The 19,797-nt window shown below is 53.4% G+C and overlaps 2 protein-coding genes across 2 annotated transcripts; both read right to left on the bottom strand.

The window, feature by feature from the left end:
- Positions 1–4,836: 4,836 nt before the first annotated feature.
- LOC137844569 (keratin, type I cytoskeletal 14) lies at positions 4,837–9,967 on the bottom strand. The gene is made up of 8 exons (XM_068661039.1): positions 9,240–9,967; positions 7,444–7,526; positions 6,987–7,143; positions 6,568–6,729; positions 6,353–6,478; positions 6,028–6,248; positions 5,626–5,675; positions 4,837–5,124 (listed from the first exon to the last, which is right to left on the bottom strand). The coding sequence occupies exons 1-8, from the start codon at positions 9,756–9,758 to the stop codon at positions 5,027–5,029; spliced, it is 1,416 nt and encodes a 471-aa protein (XP_068517140.1). The 5' UTR covers positions 9,759–9,967; the 3' UTR covers positions 4,837–5,026.
- Positions 9,968–14,142: 4,175 nt separating this feature from the next.
- LOC137844570 (keratin, type I cytoskeletal 14-like) lies at positions 14,143–19,219 on the bottom strand. The gene is made up of 8 exons (XM_068661040.1): positions 18,423–19,219; positions 17,152–17,234; positions 16,452–16,608; positions 15,762–15,923; positions 15,547–15,672; positions 15,222–15,442; positions 14,743–14,780; positions 14,143–14,410 (listed from the first exon to the last, which is right to left on the bottom strand). The coding sequence occupies exons 1-8, from the start codon at positions 18,930–18,932 to the stop codon at positions 14,313–14,315; spliced, it is 1,395 nt and encodes a 464-aa protein (XP_068517141.1). The 5' UTR covers positions 18,933–19,219; the 3' UTR covers positions 14,143–14,312.
- Positions 19,220–19,797: the final 578 nt, after the last annotated feature.

A 19,797-nucleotide genomic window follows, 5' to 3' on the forward strand; every position in this document is an offset into this window, starting at 1 on the left:
CAGTTCCAACCAGCACCATGGAAATTCTTTGAATACCATCTAGGAGAAGCGTGTTAAATTTAGAAAAGAGAGAAGAAAAGAAAAAGGATATTAAAGCTAATTTTTAGTCTTGCAATGCTGAATTGAGGAAGAAGGGAAATAATTAAAATGTTTTGTCATCCGGATCTTTCATTTTATTAATAGTATTAATACAGCCATGGTAATATTGGCTGCCTTTTCCCCATTTGTTTTTCAGCATTGGCTTTGGCGTCCAGGTCACCTGGACACTTCACATAAAGGATGCGTCAGGTGCAGCCTGGTTCAGAAATATTGCTTATGCCATTTGGGTAGGTTCATTAGTCTTGATTTTATCTTGACACTGCAAATCCAGCGCACCTTAAATGTGGTGTGGATTCCGTCTATGTCCATCCTTTGTTACGTCCCTAATTAGCGAGTGAAGCCTGTGCCATGGTGCCATGGCATGCCTCATCGGTGGCGAGGTCGGGAGCGGAGGCTGTGCCAGGGCTTCTGCCTGCAGCTGCCCACACATCATTCAGCCCACACAGCATTGGGGCTGAACTGTCAACATCAGTTTTTTTTTAGTGAATTGCGATGTTGAGCTTAAATTGAATTCAATTTAATTGAAAAATATTTTTCTACGAGAAAAAAAGCATAGATGATATTCGTTTTTTTTAAATTATTGAGAACTAAGCAGAGGTGTCCATGTTCCTTGCTTATATTTTGAGCTTCAGTCCTTGTTCAGGTCTCTGTAGCCAATGGTGAAATAGAATCTGCACAACTTTTGTAAAGGAGAGCGATTTCCCTCTGGATTTGACTGGACTTTACTGGATTTGTATGTTCTTCATGGTGGCTTTCTTCTTTTCCAAAATCTGACTTTCTTCCTTTCCAAAATCTGACATTTTTATTAAAACCAGCTCTTGCTTTTACACCAGCCCATACCTCAAGACCCGCCAGCAGCTGCAGTCTTCCTTTTATTAAAGGAGATTTCCATTTCGGATGAAGAGCTCTGCTAACGATGCTATCTACATGCGTAATGGAAGGCGCTTTGCAGAGCCCGCTTTTGTTGGCTTCCAGACTGGAGTCTCCAGTAGGAAACGTGCTCAGCGCGGCCGCGGGCGATGCCTCCGACGAGCCGTCCTCGGCCGACCTCGGAGCCCCTCGGCAGGCAGCGCTGTGCCCGGGGGCACGGAGCAGAGGAGGGAAGGCCCGTGTGGATTCCCCAGGAGGCATTTCAGAAAAGAGCAGTGCAGGCCTGACAAGGAAAGATAATTTCAAATAACAAATGAGCTAGGGAAAAGCCTCCCCTAGGCGAAGGTGCTGTTCCCATGTGATTTCGTGAAAAAAAAATGGAAAGGAAGGAATTATACCACAACTTCACATTTACTTCTGGCACTCCGCTTTAAAAAGGAGAGCAGGACAGTGGTAGAGGATGGGCTCTGTGGCATTATTCCCAAGGGCTGGTCTCCTGTACAAAATCATCAGGTTCAAAAGAGGGATGAAAATGAGAAAGGACTGGATTTCCCCGGAGAGAAGTCCTTTGGTCGTCTCGGAATACTTTAAGACTTGAGACTGTTTCTTAAGCAGCATGAAGTAGAGAAAGTGTAATGTGCCCCAAGAGGGAGATGCAGCATTTCACATTATTCCAGGTATCCCTGAGTCATGAGCTGTGCTCGCACCCAGAACTGCCCCGCAGACGTCGTGACTCACGCGCGGCACCGGAGCCCCGAGCTGCCGCCCCTCGCCCTGCCTGACCGCGAGCCCACGCTCACGTCTGGGCTCGAAGCAACCACCAGGGAGTGCCAAGGGAGAGAGGCTGAGCACCAGGCAGCAGCTGGCACCCAAAACACACGGCCAGGGCTCAGAGAAGTCCCTTCAGCCTGTTCATCTCTGGTTTCTGGCTTGGCGATCCTTATCAGGAGGCATCGGCACAGCGGTGAGAGCTGTGAGCGGCCCCACAGCTGCTCTTTCTCAGCCAAGCTTCAGGATTTCGCCCCTAGAAAATTCTCGTGAATACTGTTTACGAGTATTTTCTTATCTAGCTGTTGACTAAACTGTCATTCCCAGGTTTTCAGGGTGTTACTGCTGCACCGAAACTGTTTTCCGACTCGCTGATGACGCCAGAAGCGCCAGGGTTCTGAGCCCAGCTTTGTAAATCACTCCAGGCAAATCGTTCAGCTTGAGTCTCAATTTCATGCTCTGTAGGACGGAAATAACAATAATAGTAATCCTTTTCTTAAGGGCGTTGTAGAACATCTGATGTGAACACGGAGCTTTAAAGGTGGGAAACACAATCCTCATGTTAAGTCTTACTCATTGCATGTACTCCTGTTATTACACATCAAGCTTGACACCAGCACATCCTACACACTTGTCTCCATGTCTCAGCTGATGAAATATCTCTCAAAGACATTCTTGGTTTTCCTTTTTTGTTTTACTGTCCATTAAAGTTTCACCACTCTTTGCAGAGGACTTTTATAAATCTTTGCTGAGTCCCACCAAAGCTTTTCTTGTTCTTGCATCTTGCAGAAAACTCGAGAAACGCTCCCCAAAACCAATGTTTCTCCATCTCTTGGGTGTGATAATTTGTCCACATTTCACAGATGCAAGCGGTAATTGTAGAGCAAGGTGTAATAATAGAAAATAAATTCCCTAATGGCTAGGTGGTATTTTCCTTCTGTTTGATCACTGTAATGCAACACAGCAATCACGTACGTGTGCTAAGCATGGCCTTCCATCCTGTTTGTGGTAATAGGGTTATGAAGAGCCTTATGCAGGATTTAAGCCTTTTTGTTAAAGCAAATATATGTTGGTGAATCAGGAAAATGCCCGATACAATCCTCCCAATGGAACTGAATGGATTACAAAGCTGGGCTTCCCATCGGCTCTCCCAGCTCACCTCCCAGGCATTCAGTTCAGGCCATTCCTGCAATCTCTCCCTTGCGTCCTTCTGGCCATGCCTTACTGGGCCACCAGCAGAGGCAGTGCTCTTGGGCTGGTGCCTTCTTTTAGCCTCCTACTTACATTGAGATGGTTGTTTTTTTTCCAGAAAGCCCTTCTGTGTTCGGTACACTTGAGGCATTCTGGCCTGAGAGTCCAATAGCTGCCTACATGTACAACTGAAATAAAATCAATCTCTTCTGATGGCAAAAACTGACACATTTTGGTAGTAGGGTGATGGTTGGACCAGATTATCTGGAAGGTCTTTTCCAATCTTAATGATTCTATGATTCTGTGATTTTCAGTTTAATCAGAATTTCCACTCTGCACCTTGTCCATCGCCATAAAGGGCAGGACAGCTTGATGCTACAGGACAGTTTTGCTTGATCTAGTTTTTATTTCTGAGACGGGTGTAGCTCGCTTGGGTTGGGAGACTTCCTCTTTCCGCAAGGAAGGTCTGCAGTTGAGCAAAGCATGATACAGTCAATGAACCCTGCACTCTGGTTTTTGTTTCATTTCCTACTTTTTTTTTTTCTGTAATTGCTGAACAATAACACAGAATGATAGCATCACCTCTGAACACACTCCCTTTTCTGGAAAGACCTGGCGGGTTCCCCACTTCTTCGATCACCTTCCCGTGCCTCTGCTTGTCTCGTCATGCCTCACATGGCATCGTCAGCTCTTTTCAAGAGTCTGCTCAGGCCGGGTGCGTGCCTTTGTTCTTGTTCAATAAGTGCCTCGATGCCTTTCCGGAGGCTGAAGAGGATGAATCATCAATAACAATCCAAGAGACAAACCTGCCTGAATTAAGCCGCAGAAGCCCCTTGTAGGATCACAGAATGGTTTGGGTTGGAAGGGACCTCAAAGCCCACCTCATTCCAACCCCTGCCACGGGCAGGGACCCCTCCAGCAGCCCAGGCTGCCCCCAGCCCCATCCAGCCTGGCCTCGGGCACTGCAGGGATGGGGCACCCCCAGCTCCTCGGAGCAGCCTGGGTGGTGCTCACTGCCCTCCGAGTACAGAATTTCTCCCTAATATCCTTATATTGTGTATTTTTGGATCTAAGTGATCCACCAGCCTTTTGGCTCTGAGATGACGTTCTCTCCCATCTCTAGCCCACAAAATACACGTGGGGGACGTGCGACAAGCGCAGCACCCTTTGGTTCCTGCTGCTCTCCGTGGGAAGTGAGTGGGCAAAGCAAAGGCTCAGCCCGGTACCAGGCTGCCCGTGCGCGGGTTGCATCACCTCGTCCTGCGTGGCAGCGTGCCCGCAGACGGTGTTGACATAACGATAACCAGCTCATGTTTCAAGAAGGATTTTAGCAGCGATCTACTAGATGTCACAGTGATAAAAAGTTATTGCCACTCATCGCGCTGCAGATTAAGCAGTGGTTACTTTAGAGCCTGTTAAACGCAGCCCTCGGCAACGTTAAAATGCCTGCATGAAGTTTTCGTGCAATGCGCCTAATAGTGTGATTTTAAGACAGGCAAATGAGACAGAAGGAATGTTTGTGCAAGGTTTGCCAAGCCGTCTGATGCTGTGCTCGTTTAAGTTCAGCCTGTAGGTGAAAGGGATTCTTTACAATATCAAGACTTTGAGAACAGAGCTTTGTTTTGTTGGCTTTAATCAGCTCCTGTTTGGCACTTTGTCCGAAAGCATCCTTGCCTTCGTTTCACATCAAAACGATCAGTGTACGTCTCAGTCATCCCATGGGCCTGTGCTCAGTGTTAAAAGCTGCCCCGAATTATTTTTGCGCCAAGTGGAACCCGTGCTCCTCCGCTCCCCTCCCCACGCCGGCTCCTTCATGTGGTTTCTCAGGACTTTCCCTGGCGCGAACACACAACCCCGGGGCTTTGCGAGATCACCTATCAGTGACAGACAAGTCTGCAGTTGCATGGATGAAAAAAAAAAAGCTTTATTAAATGTGTACAGAGTGCAGGTTAGCACCTGCGCAAAAATCAGGGTAAATCAGGGCGCAGAAGCAGCCGGGTGAAGCTGCCTGCGGCACAGCCCCAGCAAACAGAGCCTCGGCCAGGGCTTGGGTCAGCGGCCACGAGCCTGAGCCTGGGGCCGAGGGTCCCCAGCACCGTTAGCGGGTGGTGAGGGCGACCTGCTCCCGGGAGGACACCACCTTCCCGTCCTGCACCTCCTCCACGATTGTGCGGACCTGGCGGGAGGACGTCATCCCTGCGCAAGGGAAGAGGGAGAAAGTTATTTGGCGGGCAGGGAGGGGAGAGATCTCCTACCAGGGGCTCGGGTGCTGCACGAGGATGATGTGGGAAATCCCACGGGGTGCCAGCCAGCACGGCTTGGAACAGCTCCGTAGGGCTGGAGGAGGGAAGAGCCAGGCTGCTGAGCAGGCTCGAGAAGGCAAAGGGCCCACTCCCTAAATTCCTGGTGCGGTTTGGTCCTGCAGGTCTGCCCCCAGGTGCAGCGCTGGCTGCTCGGTCACAGGGCTCATTTAGGCCGAATCATTCCTGCGATAAAGGCATGCGAGGCATTTCCCTTCCTGACAGCTTTTTCCTGTGGTTACTCGTTGTAAGATGCTCGCACGCCGTGTCCTGGCTGCTGACACTGCCTCAGCCGGCGAGGCACACCTGAGGACTGCTCCTCAGCCAGGCTGGCAGCTGCTCTAGGAGCAAGCCTCGAAGCTGTGTGCATGGCGTGCGGGGCAAGGTGCGCTCTTACCGTCCCTGCCGGAGTGCGAGGACATCGCAGAGGAGTACTGGGAAGAGATGCTGCAAGAGAAGGAGAAAACAAAAGAGAAGTTAGGGACAAACTTTATTGCTTTGTGGGCTCTGTACTGAGGCAGAGGAGCAAAACAGAGAAGTCTCATGGGGGCTGCAACAGCATCTGCTGTGCTCGGTGTCTCCTGGAGGGAGAGGGACCATTGCCCCCTTCCAGATGGGACCGGTGCCCGCTGCAACATCCCACTGCAGACAGAAGCCAGGGGCAGAGCCATTGGGGCTGGCATGAACAGCAGCACGAGCCCTGAAAGCTGCAATCAGGGTGAGGCCCTGGCCAGCAAATTTTTCTGCCTACTGCCTGTCCCCTCTGACCCCGCTGCCCCAAGCGAAGCCCTTTACGCACTGGGCGTCCTCGCCCTCCAGGAGGCGGCGGTACGTGGCGATCTCCTGCTCCAGGCGGCACTTGACGTCCAGCAGGACCCTGTACTCGTGGTTCTGGCGCTCCATGTCGCAGCGCAGCTCGCCCAGCTGCTCCTCCACGCTGGTGATCAGCCCCTGCAGCTGGGCCAGCTGGGCGCCGTAGCGGTTCTCTGTGTCGGCCAAGGTGCCCTCCAGCGCCGCTTTCTGTGTGTAGAGGAGAAGGACGGGGTCAGAGGGGGACAAGGGTGATGGGGAAGGGAGGGGACCAGCCAGGGGACCCCCTGCCCACAGGCAGCAGCCCCTCGTACCGTGCTGAGCTGGGACTGCAGGTCGATCTCCAGGCTCTGGATGGTGCGTCGCAGCTCCGTGATCTCCGTCTTGCCGCTCTGGAGCTGCTCCGTGTTGATGGCCACCTCGCGGTTCAGCTCCTCCGTCTGCAAGAAGGCCAAGCCGTGCCGTTACAGCCAGGTGAGGGGGCTCAGCCTTGAGCCCCAGGGTTACGTGGGCACGTGAGCGAGCTCACCTTGCTGAAGAACCACTGCTCGGCGTCCCTGCGGTTCTTCTCGGCCAGGCTCTCGTACTGCTCCCTCATGTCAGCCAGGATCTTGGTGAGGTCGATGCCAGGAGCAGCGTCCATCTCCACGCTGATCTCTCCACCCACCTGCCCACGCAGGGCGTTCATCTCCTGCAGGAAAAGACACATCGGAGTGGAATCATCATATTTTCACCGTGACAAATTTCATATCACTCCTGTTATTCACACCCAGCAGCCGAACCTCACAGACCTCCTGTCTTTAGGGATCACCGCCCTTCCCCATGTGCATTTTTGTGTCTCCTGACAGCCCTCATTGCAGACAGTCCTGCACGCTGCACCTGGCCCCCTTTCCATTTCACACAAGGTCCATTTTGTCAGCACCAGTTTGTGCCCAGCTCTGTGCTCACCTCCTCGTGGTTCTTCTTGAGGTAGGCCAGCTCCTCCTTCAGGTTCTCAATCTGCATCTCCAGGTCAGCTCTGGCCAGGGTCAGCTCATCCAGGACTCTGCGCAGGCCGTTGATGTCAGCCTCCACGCTCAGGCGCAGAGCCTGCTCCGTCTCAAACCTGCGGGCACACACTCACAGTTAATCCATGGAGCCCTGCTGATACAGATTTTTTCTTCTTGTTTTCTTCCCTAGCGTGTGCATTTCTGCCAAGCACCTTGCATGACGTGCATGCACAGCTCTCTACAGAGCAGGAATGTCAGGACAACGCTGTGTCCAGGAAGAGATGCACATACCCAAATGTCCCACAGCCAGCAGTGAGCTGGTGGTGCGACTTCAGTTGCAGAAAGCAAAGAGAAGCCTTTAACGGGCTGGCTTTTCCCTCCCTCCTCCCAGGAGCTCCGGGAGGCATTGCACTTACTTGGTTCTGAAGTCGTCAGCTGCCAGCCTGGCATTGTCGATCTGTAAGACGATGTTGGCATTTTCGACGGTAGCAGCAAGAATCTGGGAGGGAAAAAAAGAAAAAAAAAGGAGTGAAAAGGTCATTCCATAACTTGCATGTTGCTGTCGGAGTTCCTGTTCAGGACTGCAGCAGCACAGAACCGCCTGCCCTTGGGCTGGACTTCCACAGGGACTGCAGACAGAGGCGGGATGCTGCAGCTCAATCCCTCCTTGGCACGAATTTGGTCTTGTGAAGGCACCGGCACGCGCACGTGTCGCAGCCTGTTCCCTGCTGGAGCGGCATCTCCGGACACTCCCGCAGCGCTCAGAGTCCTGGCAGTGCCCTGGGCCACGTCTGGCAGCACTGAACGGCCCAGCCGAAAAGGGAGGTGAGGAAGGAGTGCCTTGTGCCCGGATTGCTTTCGTAATTGCACCCCAGGTGCGAATATTTGTTCTGGGATTCAGAAAATGATTGGCCATTTAATGAGCAGTAATTTCTGTAGCCACAAGCTAATGAAAAGCTCGCGCTGAGCTGTGATGCTTCGGGGGGTGTTTTAGCAGTAATCCAGGAGGGAATATTGAGCTCGCAATTTGGCAGCTGCAGGGGGAGGGAGGAAGGGGCTGCCTCGCCCTGGGCAGAGGCTTTCTGAGACCAGCAGTTCACTGCTCGCCTCCGCAGCTCTCCGTGCTGCAGGTCAGAGCGCGCCCGATGGGCTGCAATTTGAAGAGGAGCTTCGTGTGTCAAGGCAAGAGCCTTTCACCCCGTCGTGAAGCCAGGAGAAAGGGAAAAGAACTGAAAAGTTCTAGGTTGACCAGAGCCTGCCAGTGCCACTGCCCCTTTCCCTGGCGTTTGCCACCACAGGCAGGACAGATGCCCACCCGCACACCTCCGTCCCCTCCGGTGGAGCCTGGGCTGACCAAGGATGCTGTCACCTGGCGTAGGCAGTGCTGAAGGACCACACAGTCAGCTCCCAGTGAGTAATATGGGCAGAGCTGGTCGTGGGGAGGAACACGATGGCAGGGCAGGAGGGGAAGGACAGATTCAGATCCTTTTGCCCAAGGACCTTTGCCTAAAATCAGCCAGGGGGCTGCTAGGAACAAAGGAACAAGCTGGGCCGTGATTTCCTGTGCTGCGTTTCAGCTCAGCTGAGTTCAGCACCTCTGAAGCCACCTCCTGCAACCCCTCTGCCCTGGCTCCTCCTGGTATTTCACTTGAGCCTGTGCTTGCACCTCCCAAAGAAGAAGCATCCCATGGGGCAGTTCCTTCATTTTAAACTCCTCTGCTCAGCCTCCTCTCAGGCTAGAAACGATCTGATTTGTAGGATCTTCACCAGAACTGCTTGGCATCACAGCTTGCAAATCATTCTTCAGGAGGGAACAGGGGCAAGGAGATAACGTGTCCCTGCCTGCAGAATGCTCAGTCAGGAGCCTGGCAAAGGCAGCACACACTTGGGACAGGAGCAGCATCGAGGAGAAGTGGGCAATGCCTGAGAACTGAGCCAGTGTCCGATACCCTCAGGCTCCAGTTTTCCTTCTCGCCTTCCTCCCTGCACTGAAATACCCAACTGAAAGCACATCCTTGTGCCTCGTGGAGGAATTGGTCCATAAACTGCTGCTAACAGGTTATGGCTACGATTTCCAAGCAAGGTATTTCTCTTTTCCCATCTCAGACCATTACCTGTCATCTGTTAATTCTTGTCCCTTTAGGTTTTAGGGACAGGCTCATCTTTAAAACAAGGGACTTTAGTGAGGACTTGGATAACCACAGCATCCTACCTTGCTCCTGAGCTCCTCGATGGTCCTGTAGTAGGGGCTGTAGTCCCGGTCGGGACCAGGTCCCTGCTTCTTGTACCACTCCCGGATCTTCACCTCCAGGTCGGTGTTGGCATCCTCCAGGGCACGCACCTTGTCCAGGTAGGCGGCCAGGCGGTCGTTGAGGTTCTGCATCGTCTCCTTCTCTCCGGCCGGGAGGATGCCATCGCCCCCTCCAAAGCCACCTCCGAAACCGCTTCCGAAGCCGGCCCCGAAGCCGCTTCCGAAGCCGGCCCCGTAGCTACCCCCGAAGGCAGCGCCCAGGCCCCCTCCGACGCTGCTGCAGTAGCTGCCCCCATAGCCGCTGCCCAGCCCCGAGACGATGCGCGAGGAGACGGAGTAGCTGCTGGAGCCTCCGTGGACGCTGGGGGCTCTGTAGCCTCCTCCGCGCACGCAGGAAAGCCTGCTGGAGCCCCCCCCCAGGCCTCCCAGGCCCTTGAGGGAGGAAGAGGAGGAGTACTGCCTGACAGTGGTGGTGCTCATGGCGAGGGATCAGTGGAGCTGTGGCGCTGGAGAGGGACACCCGGCTCGGCAGCGCAGACAGCGAGAGTGAGCTTCCCCCGGGCTTGGAGCCCTTTATAGCCCGGGCAGGAGGCGTTGCCGGCGCTTTTTTTTTTTTGTTGTTGCATTCCCGATGATTTTCATCACTCCTAAAATCTGAGCCAACTTCCAGAATCGTCATTTTTCCTTTGTTCTTTCATGCTTTTTGTCATATTTCACTCGAAACACCTTATCTCAAGAAGGGCGTTTTAAAACTTCTTCCGTTTCCAAGTAAATAGTCAGGTGTGATTCAAAGGAGGAGGCTCCTTGCTCAGGGCTACATTTTAATATTCCTTTGTGGTGTTAGCTCAGAATTCAGCCTGTGTTTGAGTGGATTAAGTCAACATCTCTTTTGCTGTGTCTGTTTGTCCCAGCTACCGCCGTCCCCTGCTCACACTGTCCGCACAGCCTGGCTGCAAGACCACGACCAAGCAGGGAAGCCCAAAATCCATCCACATCTGTGAGCCCAGCGGTGCTGGAAGGAATTTGGCTGCCAGTCCTGGAAATGCAAGTGCTCCATTTCATCCAGCATTGAAAAAGGAGTCAGTCCTTCAGGGCTCATTCAGTTCTGCCCTTCTGAGACCACCCAAGAGCGGAGGAATAAGGGCAGGCAGTAAGGAGGGGTTGTTCCCCCTGGTTCTTTGTGAACAAGCTTTGAAAACTGTTCAGAAAGGGCAGGGCATGGCTACTAGCTGCAATAGCTTAACAAATCAGTGGATTCTCCAGGAAAAAAAATGGAGAATTGCATCAAGCAGATGAAGGATGTTGGGAAAAGGGCTCCTGGTCACTGAGCACTGGGGAGCAAAGAGCTGGAAGCTGGCAGCACCGTGGCGAAGCAGCTAACGCTAACACTGCTTTTGGTGTGAACATCCCAATCAGTTGTGAGCGGGGAGGACGACTTCAGTGTGAGTCTGGAGCTCACAGCTCCCGTGTAAAGAGGGATTTGGGGGATCTTGGCTGCCCTGCAGAGCGAGGAGGCTCCGGAGACCCGTGTCCCATGCGTGGTCGAGCTCGGCTGTCGGTTCTCCGTGCTGAAACCGCAACCCTGAGTGTCACTCGCTAATCATGCAGGGTGTGGAAGAGCAGATATTTCTCATGTGTGCGCACGGTGAGCTGTTCGACTGTGTTCATCGACAGGCCCCAACAACCCCTTCCCAACAGCCAACTAATTCGTTAGATCACTTGCCAGGAACGGGGGGGAAAGAACTTGGAAATACGCAACGAAGGTACGGGCTAAGTAGCTTTGAATGGCACGACGCCCTCCCATCTGCGAAGGCAGCTGGGAGCGATACGGGGCTGGGACGTGCCCTTGGGATTCCACTCGCTGGCAGCTATGGGGAAGCACAGCGGCAGATGTGCCCGCTCGGAGGCAGATCTGCACAGCAGCCCGCTGGCAGAGGAGGAGGAGACCCAAAAGCTCCTCCGTGTGCTCTCCGGATGGAGGGAGCCTTCGGTCTCTTGGCGAAGGCACCTTCTTGTGGTGTGAGCACCAGCAGCCGAGGCACGGAGCCGCTTGACACCCGTGTTTTGTTCCTCTCCTCTTTGGACACAGCACAAGGGAGGCAGGGGCCGGGAGCTCCGAGCCTGGCACTTTCTTCTCCAGCTCCATCCACAGCTTCACCTCGATAACGTCAAGAGGCAGAGCTCACGGATCATCCCCGCTGAAAGGGGACCACCAGCGACACCAGCAAGTCCCCCTCCAAGCCCAAACCCTCAGCCTGGACGCTGGTGAAGCCTTCAGGACAGTCAGCCAGCAGCAGTAACCTGCTCCCCACAGCCCCTACACAGGATACAAAACCATCACAGCGTTACGAGGCGGACAGCAAGTCCTTTCCTTACATGAAATTGCCTTTTCTTTCATCCTTTGTTCTCTGTTAAACCGCTATAAGTGTTGTAAAAATACACGTCGCTCAAAGTGTCTAGGATACTTTGATAATACCGCCCAGCAGCAATTAAAATTAGGAGGTGTTAATTAAGGCTTAAAACAACAAATTAAAAATTCTAAGTCGTTATGTAGCATGACCTCCCATTGAACACAACCACTAATGACTACATATTGTTTGTTTCACCTTCTCTTTTAAATAAAAGGCCACCTATTAATAAATCAGGCTCCCGTGCACACTAGGAGCCTGTTTCTTACATATTTCAAAATCAAAATGCCATTTCTATGGCATAACAGTCATTTCCTGGTAGCGTGTTGGTGTTTAAACATGCCGTTCTGTCTCCAGGAGGAAAATGGAGATAAAAATCTGGCTCCAAACATGTATTCAACACACAGACATGGTAGATGGAAGTATTTGGACAAGAACACATCTGTGTTTTTTTTTAGTGGGCTTGCGAATATCAAATTATCACACAGAAGCTCCCTAAAAGGAGTGGAAAACCCACCCCTTTGTATCTCTTAATAAAGTGGTCTCTTATGCCAGATTAAATCCCTGTATCCTGAGAAGTCAATCCGTCTCTCTGGAATAAAATCCCTCTTTCTGAAACCTGCCTCAAGCTGCCGCTGCCTGTCTGCATAAGCCACCACCTGCAGCTCCCTCCTCAACGGGTTTCTTAAGGTGAGGACTAATTGTCAGCGCTTTAGGCAGGAGAGAATCCACATCTGCTTTCCACACCTATCTTGCAATTTGCAGTAGCAGGCGTAATTAAAATAGGGGATTTTGTTAGCGAGCTGGTATTTATTGTTTTTACAGCAGCGTGGATGTGCCCGGGCTTTTCCAGGAGAAAAACACAAAGCAAGGACGGATTCCAGAGAGGCTCTTTCAGCATCTCCACGCCAGGAGTTGCAGGGCAGAGGGCTCAGAGGAGCTGCGAGAGGTCCTGGTGGTCCCTGTACTGCTCATGGGGAGACCTGGGGGTCCCTACGAGGTGACTTGGGGGGTCCGTCCCCTCCTTTCTCATCCATCTGAGCTCCGTGCCTGCCCGCATTCCGCACGGAGCCCTTGCGGGTGCAGCGGTCGCAAGGAGGGCAGAGCAGCAGCAGCACCGCCTCGGGGCAGGATTTGTGCCGTGATTTACTCCTGGGCTGTCCGCCACCGGTGTCAGTAACAGCGGTGTTAGTTGCCTTCCTGCCCACAGCACTCCTTCCCCGGGATGTGTTCGTGTGTCCTTTGGTGGAATCCCAGTGGAAATGAGATCACCGATTGTCAGCCACGAGCTTCCAAGCCAAAGCCACGTGTGCTGCAGCTCGGGAGATGCTGGGCGTGCTTTCAGCTGCCTCGCTCGGGTACCAGCGCCGTGCTGGAACCCCAGGGGGGTGCAGGCTGCAGGGGGCACACGGAGCAGAGTGCCCTGCAATGGATGGGTTGGGTGCAGCCCACCCAAAAACAGGCTGGGCTTCACGGGGCTGCACCCAAAACCAGGCAGGAGCCAGCTCAGGGCTAGACCAGGCACCCCTGTGCCTTCCCACAGCACGGGTGCACTGTGGGGACCCTTTGAATGTTTTGGGGATCAGGAATTCTGATTCTATCTTATATCTGCATACAATGCAGGCAGGTTTTCTGGAAAGGGGACTTAAAGCTGCGTGGCCAGCTCTGTTCTCACACACATCGAGCAGCACCTTTCTGAATCACCCCATTGATCTGAAAGGTGGATTTATGAAGTAATAATGGCAGAACCCAGCCAAGAATGTGTCTGAACTGGCTTTCCAGGAACAGCTGGGCCAGCTGACGGCACCGAGATCTGCTGTGTCAGGAACACTGCTGACAGCCAGGAGTGCCAGAAGGACCTCCCCAAAGAGCTTCTGTCTCTGCTTGCAGAGCCCATGCCCACCACTTACTACCCCTTGTTCTCAGCATCCCTTTGCAGTGCTTTGAGAGCAAGAACTAAGCGAAGCCGTATTTCTAGAGGGGCACCACCCCGTGCATCCCTAACCCATCCACGGCCTCATTTCACCACGAAGTTTGTGTCTGGACTGCAGGACAACCGGGGCAAGGCCAGGAGCAGAGCTGCTCGCAGGGTCCTGGCTGCGTGTCCTGCTTTTTGTTCCCTTCCTTGCTTGGGCTCCCTGATCCAAAAGCTTCAGCTCTGCTGTCACTGCACGTGGCAGAAATTCACGGTGCCTCGGTTGAGCCAAAACCCCTCTCAAGTCTCACCTCCCGTGACCCTGTAACCTGCTCCTCTCCCAGTTCCTCTCTCCACCTCCACCCATAGCCAAGCAGCAAGGGCTCGGGTGCTCAGAAGCGTGGGTGTCTCACCCACCACCTGCAGACCAGCAATGGAGAACGCTGCTGCTTCCAGAGGAGCTTTGCCCTATAGGTATTGGGGCAGCCTGGCCCTAAGGAGCAGCACCACCAGATGCCACAAGACTCGGGTTTGCACGAATGCCAAAAGCTTTATTTGATTTCCAAGCACGGCGCTTAGAGAAAGGGCGAGGGACGCAGCGGTGGGATAAAAAGAGAAGCTGCTTTTCCGGAGCTGCGTAGCCGGAGCACACAAAGCTGGCATCTTCTCGCGCTTTGCTGCGGGAGGTTTGCAGGAAACCACGCCGCCGGCTCAGCGGGCAGCCTGGGTGACCTGCTCGCGGGAGGAAATCACCTTCCCGTCCTGCACTTCCTCGAAGATCGTGCGGATTTGGCGGGTAGTTACGGGAGCTGCAGTGGAGAAAGAAGGAACTGTTAGTTATTTCAAGCAGCTAATCATAAATTTCGTGGGTGGATTTGTTATTAGCAGCAGCTGCCTCAGAAATACAATTAAAAAACAGCATTCCTGCTCCTAAATACTTTAGTAGAGCTTCAGTCTACACCAATAGTGTTCTAAAACATGGTTTGGGTATATCAGAAGAATTGCTCCTGTCAATTCACATTTGGAAAAAGCTAGTAGAGTGGTTATTTTATTATCTTAGTAAGTATGAGTCTGTACTAAGACGGTGATAAGGATGTGACAGCTCGGTGTGATCAGTGCTGCAGAACTGAGGCGTTCTTACCTTCTTTCACAGGCTGCGAGATGTAGTGGGAGGACATGCTGCAGGAGGGGAAAAAGGAAATACAGTCAGAACGGGGAACAGAGTGAGCGGTCTCTAGGACACCACCAGTATCTTAAACCCTGCCTTTTCTTCTCGTACCAGAATATAATTAAAATGCCTTCAGAAGACTACTTCATGTTAAGATTGAGAGGAAGAAAATGATCAGGAGGTATGAGTGCCGGGGGGGTTCGGGCATTAAGGCAGCACCCTGCCCTGCTGCAATGAGCAGCGCTGGTACCTGCTCCTTCCCCAAGGATGCTGCAGTGCTTTAATAACCCCCGGGCTGTTCTGCATGAGCAGGAGTGAAAACGGAGACCTGGTGGCATGCCACGGGTCAGGAAATGGGCTCACAGGACCCTCCAAAGAGTATAAGCTGCTCATCTTGTATTTCCTTTGCTACCACCTGTCCCCTTCCAACCCGAGCGAAGCCCTTTACGCACTGGGCGTCCTCGCCCTCCAGGAGGCGGCGGTACGTGGCGATCTCCTGCTCCAGGCGGCACTTGACGTCCAGCAGGACCCTGTACTCGTGGTTCTGGCGCTCCATGTCGCAGCGCAGCTCGCCCAGCTGCTCCTCCACGCTGGTGATCAGCCCCTGCAGCTGGGCCAGCTGGGCGCCGTAGCGGTTCTCTGTGTCGGCCAAGGTGCCCTCCAGCGCCGCTTTCTGTGTGTAGAGGAGAAGGACGGGGTCAGAGGGGGACAAGGATGATGGGGAAGGGAGGGGACCAGCCAGGGGACCCCCTGCCCACAGGCAGCAGCCCGTCGTACCGTGCTGAGCTGGGACTGCAGGTCGATCTCCAGGCTCTGGATGGTGCGTCGCAGCTCCGTGATCTCCGTCTTGCCGCTCTGGAGCTGCTCCGTGTTGATGGCCACCTCGCGGTTCAGCTCCTCCGTCTGCAAGAAGGCCAAGCCGTGCCGTTACAGCCAGGTGAGGGGGCTCAGCCTCAGGCCCCACAGTTATGCAGGCAGGCAAGCAAGCTCACCTTGCTGAAGAACCACTGCTCGGCATCCCTGCGGTTCTTCTCGGCCAGGCTCTCGTACTGCTCCCTCATGTCGGTCAGGATCTTGGTGAGGTCGATGCCAGGAGCAGCGTCCATCTCCACGCTGATCTCTCCACCCACCTGCCCACGCAGGGCGTTCATCTCCTGCAGGAAAAGAGACACACGTCTTCATGGATCCACCAATCCATGCATAAGGATGTTCTTCTCAAGACAGCTTTTCAGGAAAGACAGCATCCTCCTGGACATACTTCTGGGGCAGGTAGCAACAGGGACCAAACTGGGACCTATGCTCTGCTATCACAAATAAAATAACCCAAATTCTATCTTAAGAAATCTCCATTTGAGTTAAATCTGGCTTTTTTTCTGAGAATAAATCAGAGCTTGCAGCTGGCTTCGTTGCTCGTGAGATTGGTCTGCCATGGCTGGAGCTGCTGGGATGTCAATAAACCTCTAACAGCCACCGTGGACATTACTGAAATATCAAGTGGTGACCGGGTTTTACCCCGGCTCCATAGTGGATGCTGTCATCCATAACACATCATCTCTGCTCCCTTACCCGCAGGTCTCATCTTCCCCCCCAGCAGAGGAAATCCAGCATAGCCTAAGACTGGACCAGAGCTCGTATTTCTGGCCCCAGTCTGGAGACTTTTCTGAGCCCGGCTCCGTGCTCACCTCCTCGTGGTTCTTCTTGAGGTAGGCCAGCTCCTCCTTCAGCGATTCAATCTGCATCTCCAGGTCAGCTCTGGCCAGGGTCAGCTCGTCCAGGACTCTGCGCAGCCCATTGATATCAGCCTCCACGCTCAGGCGCAGAGCCTGCTCCGTCTCAAACCTGCGGGCACAGGAACACTGAGGAAGGACGCAGGAGATCCTGCCCTGCTGGGACAGAGCCCCTCAAATGCTTCCCACGTCCTCCGCACTGCTGGTGTTGTGTCAAAGCTGCGTGACCCCCGTGGTGCACACATGGTGAGTGCTCCTGAGTGAGGGGAGCACCTGAGAGCACGGTGCCCCCCTGAGTCCTTAATACTGCCTTCCCCCTGACATGGTGGGGCTTTATCACTGGGTCTGGGCACTGCTGAGCTATATGCACAGAAATTAAAAGCATAGCAGAAGCTCAGCGCAAGCTGTCCATGCAGGAGAGCTCAAACCAGAGAGCAACAAGCTGTGGGATTATAATAGTGAAGGTCTGGATGGAAGCAAGACAACCCCTAAGTGCCTACAAGATTTAGGTAATGAGCTGCTTTGGAAATGACACCTTCATTTTTAAGGCTTTGCCTCCAAGTTGCCTTTCTGGGTTTGGGGTGGTTTATTTTTCCCCTCGTTTCATCAAATATCTCTGCAGACTCCGTTCCTGTCTCCAGGAAACGTGGCTTACTTGGTCCTGAAGTCATCAGCTGTCAGCCTGGCGTTGTCAATCTGCAGGAGGAGGTTGGCGTTGTCGACTGTGGCCACCAGCACCTGGAGGATGGAGAATAAATAGAAAGCACAAAAGGATTGTCAGAAATGGCTGATCAGCGCACACGTGAGGTAGGAGGGATAGGACCAATTTGGGGAAAGTTTGGGATTTCCTGAACTGAAGACTACACTGAGTCACGACAAGAAGTGAGGCACAGCTGAGACTGACAGCGTCTGATGTCCTCCCTTTCCTAAAACTCCGTGACCTCCGCTTCCAAAATTCCATCACTAAGGATTTCAAAAGGCAGCATGAAGTCACACGAGATGGGTGAGATCAGACAATAGCACTTGTTCCCATGCTCCAGGGCACGCGGTGATTATGCAAGGGTCGGGAAGGAATTGCCGCTCTCCCATCCACGGCACCGTGCGCAGATGGACCAGCAGGTGCTCGTGGCTGGCAGCCCTTGTGCCGTTCGTGCTGGGATGGGTTTAATTTGTTGACTGCAGAAATGGAGCAAAGTGCAGTGAGCAGGTGCCTGCAGCTTCTGGATTTTATATTACAAATAAAGGAGCAAATAACCCATGTTGGGAAAAGACTCGGGGCAGAGCCTGGGAGGACATCAGGTATGGTGCCAAGGAGGCAGATTTGTACGGAAGCAGTAACAGAGAAGAACAAAGTCAATTTTTGAGCAATTCCCCCGAAAGGGGGTGTTGGGAATCAAACCAGAACTGGGGGAAATCCTGCCTGGGTTGGTGGGTTTGCAGCAAGCCTGACCCTGTGGCAGTGACTGCTGAAAGGAGGCAAAAAACTCACTGCTGGCGAGTTCCATCTTTTTCTCCTTAGCGCCTAAATTACATCATTACAAGGAGCTGAAATAAGGGACAGTGTTCTGCACAGTCGCTGAGTGGATGTTTACAAATACCACGTGGTGTTTCATAGTCTGCAGGCACCTCCAACTTTCCCAAGTGCGCATGTTAAAGTCTCGGGAAATGCACATTATCAGTGCAGATCTGTCTCTAATTCTTCATTTTTGCACTTTTACCTCTGCTTCTTTCGGTGAAAACGGTCTTTGTTCCCACCTAGAAGGATGCAATCAAGACCTGACATTGAGAAATCTCCCAATTCCCAGCCTGGCACTCTGTGTGTGTATCTGAGGCACGCGGTTACCTAACTAATTAGAGGTAGCAGTGAGTGTTTCTGCTTCCTCTCTAATTACAAGATGTCCCACTGTGTTAACCACAGCATCCTACCTTGCTCCTGAGCTCCTCGATGGTCCTGTAGTAGGGGCTGTAGTCCCGGTCGGGACCAGGTCCCTGCTTCTTGTACCACTCCCGGATCTTCACCTCCAGGTCGGTGTTGGCATCCTCCAGGGCACGCACCTTGTCCAGGTAGGCGGCCAGGCGGTCGTTGAGGTTCTGCATCGTCTCCTTCTCTCCGGCCGGGAGGATGCCATCGCCCCCTCCAAAGCCACCTCCGAAACCGCTTCCGAAGCCGGCCCCGAAGCCGCTTCCGAAGCCGGCCCCGTAGCTACCCCCGAAGGCAGCGCCCAAGCCCCCTCCGACGCTGCTGCAGTAGCTGCCCCCATAGCCGCTGCCCAGCCCCGAGACGATGCGCGAGGTGATGGAGTAGCTGCTGGAGCCTCCGTGGACGCTGGGGGCTCTGTAGCCTCCTCCGCGCACGCAGGAAAGCCTGCTGGAGCCTCCCCCCAGCCCCCCGAGGGAGGAAGAGGAGGAGTACTGCCTGACAGTGGTGGTGCTCATGGCGAGGGGCAGTGGAGCTGTGGCGCTGGAGAGGGACACCCGGCTCGGCAGCGCAGAGAGCGAGAGTGAGCTTCCCCCGGGCTTGGAGCCCTTTATAGCCCGGGCAGGAGGCGTTGCCGGCGTTTTTCGTCACCCCTGACACTCGTAGCCAAATTCCAGAATCATCATTTTTCTCTCCCCTGGTTTCTTGTCTTTTGTCACATCCCACTAGGATCACTGCAGCGCACACAGGAGCTGCTCTTTCCGCTTTCGTTCCCAGCACCCAGGCGTGATTCAGGACTGAAGGCTCCTTGCTCAGGGCTACGTTTTAGCATTTTGCTGTTGCACCTGAGAGTGGAGGTGTTCGCTCCAACTCCACCCCGCTGCTCCTTCGTGAAGTAACAAGTGAATCCCCTGAGACATGCCGAGCTGCCCACGAGTGTCTTTTACCCTGAAAATCTAAAAATCTATTTATTTGCTTTTTAAAAGAGTCAAAAGCCAACGAAAGCTGCTGACTTAAGAGCTCTGAGCATCCATAATCTTTATATTGGGCTGATCCAAAGCCAGATGGAAACGTTCCACCCAGGACCTCTATCCCGGGACAAGCACAGACCTGGCAGTGTTTGAGCACTGATACTGCGCTTGGCAGAAATTCTGGAGTTCAAAACAGAAGAAACTCCATTAATTTCTGCTTATGCACTGGTTCAGGGTGAATCTCTGCAGAGATTGGAAAGTCCCCTTAACAGTGGTGTTTCAGCCTCTTTAAACTGCAGGTGCCTGACGCTTCCCACTTGCACCTGGGCACTGGGGTCGAGCCTCCGACAGCTCCTGCGCTGCTCCATCGCCTTGCACAAACTGCACAGAAGCAGCCCCCGACTGCTGCAAG

The sequence above is a fragment of the Anas acuta genome, chromosome 25 (assembly GCF_963932015.1).
Source record: "Anas acuta chromosome 25, bAnaAcu1.1, whole genome shotgun sequence".
Classification (NCBI taxonomy): Eukaryota; Metazoa; Chordata; class Aves; order Anseriformes; family Anatidae; genus Anas; species Anas acuta.